Raw genomic sequence first — 8,293 nt, 5'->3', positions numbered from 1 at the left:
GTGTAATACGCCATATATAAATGAGGATATGTGAAGTTTACATTTCCATTGCAAGTTGAGAAGGTGGGAAGTTATATCTTTCTAATCATTCCAACATATTTATTTTGCTGCCTAAAGACTTGGTGGCTAGTCTCTGTACCAGTGAATCTAGCATGGGTGGAGTTTTGTCTATTCATCAAATTACTTTTAATAGATAATGACATGAGAACCAGGGATATATTTTCATTTTCTTATTTGGAGCATGCCTTTCAGCAATCAGCACTAAATGTTACATCACATTATTACAAATGTGTGAGAACGATGCTGAAGAGCCAATTCAACATGGAACAAGTTGCGTCAACGATAATGTAGAAATCTCTTCAGTAAAATGTCTAGGTTTCTTTGTGCTTTTACACATTTTAATTCTAGCATCCCCAACGCAGACTTCTACAAGTCAGCTAAAATAAAAGTAATTAAGTAGTAAAACCTATTTATTTAGGCTATTTAACTTATTTATATTTATATATTTGTATTTAATTTTAGGTAGGTAGGGTAGTAGGTAGGGAGGTAGCTAATTCATAGACATATTTATTTATTTAATAATAAATATATTTTATTATTGAATAAAATGGCATTCCATAACGTACCGGTACGTCACTAACGCAACTCTCCCTCCCAGCGACTTTGCTCTTCCTACGCAATGTGCGCATTGTCTTCTGTCATCTTGGCACGGCACCCTGGTTAGGGCAGGGAACATATTTTCTGTCATCACCGCACTCTTTGAAAGGTGATCGTATCAAACAATGGGGAACAGAGACGACGAGTATGATTTCTTGTTCAAAGGTAAGCGGAACAAAAATTGATTATAGATAACCTTGTATGATGTCATTTAGCAAGGAAACCCCGGCCGAGCTGAGGTTAGCATGGATGCTAACTGTGCTAAACGTCAGTGGTCAGTTTTAAATTTCAGCTGGTGGTGGTGGCAGCTTACTGTAGCTAGCCAAACTGTTTTCTTAGCTAGTAACGTTTTTCGGACTCGTCAATCCAAATCAACCTAACGTTTACTTTTTCTTAAGATGTGTTACCGAGTATTAGTGTCACGGTTTGTTATAAATCATTTGTTTTGCTTAATTTATCTTAAAGAAAGTAGGGCGTATGGTGAGTTAACGTTAGCCCTGCAAGCTAGGAGCTAGTCAAACGGATGGTGCTATTACTTTTGTAATAACGTTATTCAATTCTAGTTTATTGTAATTTAAGAGAAGTTGTCCCTACCTATAAACACACTTTAAAAGCACTAGCTAGCTAACAGTGGCGTATTTTCTTCAGGCGGTCTCATGAAATCCAATACATTAAATAGAAAAGGAAAACAAGAGTTCCCTTTGTGGCGGACTATTCAGTGGTCTAAACCTGTCGCCTGAGGGAGGAAACTCGCTCATAATAGTAGCAGGAAGGAAGAGGAAACTCTTGTGTGGTATTTGGTTTTCTGTAGCTCCTTCAGGTGACGTTATGTATTACTTTCCCAACCACCATTTTGCGTTTGATGGCTAAGGGCATATTTCCAAACCAAACAATTGTAGATTTGGCCTGATCGGAGTACTGAGTCACTGGTCACAATGGTTCTTTTACACCTTGGAGTTCAGTTTCCTGATAACATGTTGCTGACCTTGCTGTCTTAATTGAAGTGGCATTCTTCTGAATAAGAAACAGCTTATTATTGTGTTATCCATAACATGCATGTGTCTCTCCACAACATGCATCACATGATGGCGTTTAACTAAGTTATACTGGATTAATGTATACTATACATACTGTGTTGGATCTCAAAAGATGAGAACCTAACTGTCACTTTCAGCTTGCTGAGGTAATTACAGTAACCAGCTGCTCCAAGAACTTGCTTTAGTAACAATAAGTGCTGTAGTTAACAGGAGAGAGAGAGAGAGAGAGAGAGAGAGAGAGAGAGAGAGTGTGTAATTGTATGCAAAATCATTGACTGAAGTTTAGATGCAGGGTTTTAAAAGGGTTTACTGAAGAGGGAACAGAAACATATAGGCTTTATCACATGGATCTACTGTAGTATGGTATGGTTTGGTAGTATAAGAGGCCCAGGCCAGTGTGACAGCTGGAAACTGATTACATACTGTATACTGATGACTCGTTACAAATACACAGGATCAGAGGCCTTGAGAAACTGTTGAGTCAGATTTCCCAAAGAGCAGGCTTTTGTCAGCTTCTTCCTGCATGACTCCCAGCCGGGCAAAGTCTGATAAGGGTTTCTCAGTACAAAAAGGAAAGCAGCAAAACAAGTCAGCACTTTCACTTTGCCTGAAAATAGCCATGGCTGAATGATAACATGACTATAGTGCAAACTTTGAATGATAGTTGTTTAGTACATTTTGTGTAACTGTCAGCATCAATGGCTGTACATCTGCAGTAAAAAAAAAAAAATGTTTTCCTTGCACAATGACCAGAATCAGCTTTATTGGCCAGGTTTGCATAAACAAACAAGGAATTTGTTTATTCCTTGTTTGTTTATGCAAACCTGGCCAATAAAGCTGATTCTGGTATATATAGAAAAAATACGGTTAAGTATGCAGTATAACAACAAATACAATAGAATTTATAAATTTACAAAAAAATATACAATAACAATTGACGAGAGGGAAGGAATAGTGCAATATCAGTATGGTCTGAGATTTAAGATTTAAATATAAATACAGTGCAGGGCAGTTCAGCGCAATGGTAATATATTAATAACAATATTGTAATTGTAAGATTGAGATATACATGAGGTAGATGAACAGAACAGTGTTGATTGACTTTGTTCAGTGTGCGGGGTGGGGGGTGGGGGGCGTTCAACAGAGTGACTGCTCGGGGAAAGAAGCTGTCTTTGTGTCGGCTGATTTTGGCCAACACCCTGACAAGTGTTTAAAAAGTGTTGTTTTGTTTACAGTCGTACTAATCGGAGACTCTGGCGTGGGGAAGAGTAACCTGCTGTCCCGCTTCACAAGAAATGAGTTCAACCTGGAGAGCAAGAGCACCATTGGCGTGGAGTTCGCCACCCGCAGTATCCAGGTGGACGGCAAGACGATAAAGGCTCAAATTTGGGACACAGCTGGACAGGAACGCTACAGAGCAATCACCTCAGCGTGAGTATTTTCTCTGTGTGTGAACTAGCATATATGCATGAAATATTGCACTGGAATTAGAGTGGCAGGATATTGACAAAATGTGATATTGCAATATTGAGCTTGAATATTGCGATATCAATATTAATTTCGATATTCATAAACATCTAAAAACACAAAAGTTATGGGATAAAACATCCAAATGGTCTGTCTGTCATTGTTTTTATATCGATTTAGGATCCAGATTTCTTTATGATGACATTGTTGTTTGAATATGATGAGTGAAAGTGTGTCTATGTTTTTACTTGTTATTGTCTTTGTATTTATTTGAAACCACGCTGCTGCCACTTGCCAGGACACTCTAGTAAAAGAGATTTGTAATCTCAAGGAGTTTTTTATCCTGGTTAAATAAAGGTTTGAATGAATCTAAATAGATTAATAGAATATCAAAATAGGTTTTCGTACAACTCAAGGGTTTATTTAAACTGACAGATTTTTTTTTTCCGGGATATTACTATGCACAGTGTCTTGTGGTGGTTTTTAAGGTAAGAAAAATGGTTGATTGTGTGGCCTTTTAGCTCAATTGGTAGAGCAGGCGCACATGTGCAGATGTTTATTCCTCGACGAAGGTCCAGGGTTCGAATCCAACCTGTGACGGTTTTCCTGCATGCCCTCTCTCTCCGCTTTGAGATCTCAGCTTTCCTATCAAATATAGGCAGAAATGCCCAAAAAAAAGAAAAGATAAATGGTTGATTGTATTTCCTCTTACGTGCTGTACCAACATATGGCATGTTTTGCATAGTGCCTTAACTTGAGCAACATCTGTTGGCTTAAAGCCAAAGTACTTCCACGCTGGCGAGGAGGCATTATTTTTGGCTACTAACGTTTCGTCTTCAATCTCCATAATTTCCTCGTCTCCCTAAAGGCGCTGACACACCAACCCGATAATCGGCCATCGGACAGTCTGGCGAGGTCGGTGACTCGAGTCTGTTCGGTGTGTTCCGTGCCGTCGTCCGTCCGAGGGGCCGTCGGCCTTCATTTTGGCCGATTTGACATGTATAATCGGCGGGGCGGGCACTGCCGGCAGTCGGACTCAAATGACCCATCTGATTGGTAGAGTGCTAACCTGGAAGCGGGGAGCGGGATGAGCGTGACTAGAGTCTGATGAAAATCTTTTAAACTGACCTTTGTCGATCTGAAATGAAGACAGATTCAGCAACTGCACGGCCTATTTCTCGCTTAAAATGTTTTCAGAAACACGTTTCGGTGAACTATTTTAGTACAATATGAGATCGTATTCTGAACAAGCCGCCATGACAGTCTGTCTTTGAATTTCAGGAGAAACCAGACCCACGTGACACGTTCGTCCAATCAGCTGCCGGTTTTCATTTTTGGGGCGAAAATACAGATTAGCGCCCCCTGCTGTTATCGAGACGTATTACGTCTCGTTGCTTTGGTGTTTTTTTTTGACCAACTCGGGGAGACTGATCAGTCCAACTGGCTTTTCTGCTGACGGTTGGCCGTCTGGTCGGTGTGTCTGTAGCTTAAGCCACACTTGTGTTCTTACTTTTCTGTCTCTTCTTTCCTTTCGCTCCACACACTCGCGTTGCAGTTTGCACTCTCTCTTTCTGTCCTTTCGCTTCCCGCTTCTTTCGCTGTCTCTATCTCCTTCTTCACTCACGCTGTCAAAGTGTGGACGTGTGACAGGGCAACTAGCCAATGAAATATGCGGGCTCTAAATTGATCACAACATACAGCCACCGGCGCATCTCTCCACAATACAAACGGAATATCGCATACTCTTCAGGACCTTTTAGATATTGATATTGCAAAAAACGATATTGAGTCGATATATATCGTGCACCCCTACCTTGAATGAAGACGGTATAGTTATTGTATTCATGTGGTTTATGCTGTCACCAGGTACTACCGGGGTGCAGTTGGAGCTCTCCTGGTTTACGACATCGCCAAGCACCTGACATACGAAAACGTTGAGCGCTGGCTGAAGGAGCTGAGGGACCACGCTGACAACAACATCGTCATCATGCAGGTCGGAAACAAGAGCGACCTGCGCCACCTCAGGGCGGTGCCCACTGATGAGGCTCGAGCCTTCGCAGGTAAATCACCAAGCGCTGTGGTAATGAAGCAAGCCAAGCCAAGTCTTATAATCTGTAAAATACTGTGTACATGTTTAAAATGTATCTTTCTTCTCTCCCCACATTAGAAAAGAACAGCATCTCATTTATTGAGACATCAGCGTTGGACTCCACAAATGTAGAAGAAGCATTCAAGAACATTTTAACAGGTAGGAAGAGCAAGACGCAGTACCATATGTAATGTACTATGAAGAGCTCAATGTTGCACATCTATCGTTTGCAATATAATATCATTAGGTAATATAGGGTTTGGTACAATGAGAGAAGATTGGTATTGTTCTCGTAACAAATGAACAAATAAGATGTTCCAGCTTAAAGTGTGTCATTGTCAACTAACTTTATCAGGTTATCTGAAGCCTGTCTGCTGTTTAATTGATGGTGGTGATTGAATAATAAACAGGGGTGGAAGTAACTAATTAACTGTCGTTATTGTAACAAAGTAGTATTTTTGTAATTACTATGTACTTGAGTATTTACTTTGAGTACAAAAAAAAAATCAGCTATTTTGCTTTTACTTTATTAAATAAAAGAATACTTGAAATAAAAAAAAAATACTAGTTATATTGTTCCATCCGTTATGCATTAAGTGAGGGATCATATAAATATATTTCCTCAGCATTTAAAAAAAAATAACACAGTATTGTCAACATTTTAACTGACCAGATGTTTAAGTTTTGTTAAGTCGATTTTTTCACAAGTAATTTCTCTTTATATCGAAAAGAGATACAAAAATATTTTCAAAAATAGGCATATGCTTATTTAAGTAAGTAGTAAGTAAGTAAGTGCTGTAGTACAAACCAGCAGGAGACAAGTTATAATTGAGGTAAGTTTGGAGACACTACCTTATTTAATCATTAAATTAATAAATATTTTTGTTGTATCTCTTTTCGGTGTTGTAGTTTGTAGACGGTCCCTAAGTCTTGCAGTATCAACACCGGAACTAAACAGAGCTGAATTAGCAGAACTTTCATGCATTTCTTTCACATCTCCTGCAGTCAGATTCACTGTGTTCACTCGGAAGGAATCACTTCACATGGGTAGGCACTTGTAATGACATTTCGAACACGTTAAGAGGCTAAAAACACTTGCCCTGTTCCAGCCTCCTGGGTGCTAATGCTAGCAGGAGGATAACACGCTGTAGGCAACACTGATTGTTTTAGTTTTTCTCGCTACTGACAGCACTCCACATTTACAAACAACAGAGCTACGGGTTGAAATCGACCGGAATTCTCCTTTTTAAGTTGATACGACACACCTTTCTAAACAGTTGCCTGTTTACACATCCAGCAGTTACGCAGCAACATTATCATTTATTCAAAATATTGTTCTCTTTCCACCCCTAGAAATAGAGGATGATGCTGACTCACTGTACCATTATTTTAGTGCCAGTACCAGCACCTCACAGAAATACTTTGTGTACTTTTTACACATTAGCTTAATGTTCTACTTATTTTGATATGGGGACTGCACAGTTTTATTTTGGTACAAATGGGGATCAACACCTGTGCCACAGCTACATATACTGAGAGATTAGACCATTTCTAAGAAGCTTTAAACCAATCAAGAACATCGCTGTGTTTGTTTTTTTCTTGAATGTCCCTCTGCAGAAATCTACCGCATCGTTTCACAGAAGCAGATAGCGGACAGATCTGCCCACGATGAGTCTCCGGGCAACAATGTCGTGGACATAAGTGTCCCCCCAACCACTGACGGGCAGAGGGGCAACAAACTCCAGTGCTGCCAGAGCCTGTGATGCTCAACCCCATGACACTCATCCTCCAGCTCTCCACATCACCTGTGCACTTTTTGTTTCCGTTGCTCTGTTCACGGCCAACTCCCTTGTCACTCTATTCTTTGTTTTGTTTTTCTTTCTACCTTTCATTCTGTTTTATATAGACTTTTGAACTTACTTGTGCTCTTCTTTTCTGCCATGACAGAACACTTCCAGAAGCCTTTATGTCACTTGGTTCGTCGAGTTGTTTTCATGGAGTCAATGTGAAGGTTGCTGCAATGCAGGAACCTGGGCAGTCGTTGCTGTCTTAATAAAGCCTGTGAAGTTGTTTGAACTGAAACTCTGTTGTGTACAGCGAGGTTTTAAAAATCCATTTCAATGGTTACCACTAGATGGTGCTGTGTAAATAAACTACAGGCAGTTACTCCAACCTGGTGAAGCAGTATTATGCGTTTGACAGCGTGGTTCCTCCAACTTTCTTCTTACATCAGATAAGTTATCATGCCAAAAACATCCTCATTATGTATTTATTGAAGAATATTTGGCTTAAGTTGTCATTGTTTTACTTTAAATTTTAAAACTGTAAAAATTTACAATAAAATCCTTGACAAAAGTAGACTCTTGAATTGACGTATTCTTACTGAAAATAGTTTTTTATAATCTGATTTTTAAGAAAAAAAGATGAGTCTTGTTTCATCAAATTGCTGAAAAGTAAATACATATACTCAATTACTCTACCAGAATGCAATTTTGAGGTACTTGTATTTTACTCCACTACATTTCGGAGGAAAATATTGTTACTCCACTACATTTATGTGACAGAGATAGTTACTCGTTACTTTTCATATCAGATTTGACCAGTAAAATGTGATCAGTTTATAAAATGATTGAGTGTATTAGATTAAACTATCCAATAGTTAGCAAAATGAGCTCCACCTTTACAACAGTTAAATGCTGCTTACCTTTTAATACATCAGCAATAACAAGTAATGAGAATCCAATGTGAGGCATATTTTGAATGCGACAGTTTTGCATAACGAATACTTTTCCTATTGATACTTAAAGTACATTTTGCTGACAATTGTGTACTTATAACGCAACATTTGAAAAAGTACTCGTAGTGGAGTACGCTTATACTGTCATTTTGCTACTTTAACTTCATTAAATCTACATTGCGTAAGAATTTCTAGCAGTGAAGCTATATGACAACCAACTGAATATTACTTTCTAGCCCTTCCTCCTACGGTGGCCGAACCCGAAATTAGCTCTCTCCATCGTTTACACGCAGCTGTTCTAGCCAC

General features: G+C 39.2%; 1 protein-coding gene across 1 annotated transcript; it reads left to right on the top strand.

Moving 5' to 3' along the window:
* The first annotated feature begins 678 nt into the window (after positions 1–678).
* Positions 679–7,608, top strand: LOC144523634 (ras-related protein Rab-11B-like). Its single transcript, XM_078259330.1, has 5 exons — positions 679–822; positions 2,930–3,125; positions 5,028–5,221; positions 5,329–5,409; positions 6,868–7,608. The coding sequence occupies exons 1-5, from the start codon at positions 783–785 to the stop codon at positions 7,011–7,013; spliced, it is 657 nt and encodes a 218-aa protein (XP_078115456.1). The 5' UTR covers positions 679–782; the 3' UTR covers positions 7,014–7,608.
* The last annotated feature ends 685 nt before the right edge of the window (positions 7,609–8,293 follow it).

The sequence above is a fragment of the Sander vitreus genome, chromosome 9 (genome assembly GCF_031162955.1).
Source record: "Sander vitreus isolate 19-12246 chromosome 9, sanVit1, whole genome shotgun sequence".
Classification (NCBI taxonomy): Eukaryota; Metazoa; Chordata; class Actinopteri; order Perciformes; family Percidae; genus Sander; species Sander vitreus.
Note: the sequence above shows the minus strand (reverse complement) of the source record. Positions and strands in the feature narration are given on the sequence as shown.

Coding starts and splice junctions, on each gene's coding strand:
- LOC144523634 (XM_078259330.1), top strand. CDS start 783: ATGGGGAACAGAGACGACGAGTATGATTTCTTGTTCAAAG. Junction 823..2,929: donor GTATGATTTCTTGTTCAAAG/GTAAGCGGAACA, acceptor TTTTGTTTACAG/TCGTACTAATCGGAGACTCT. Junction 3,126..5,027: donor TACAGAGCAATCACCTCAGC/GTGAGTATTTTC, acceptor TGCTGTCACCAG/GTACTACCGGGGTGCAGTTG.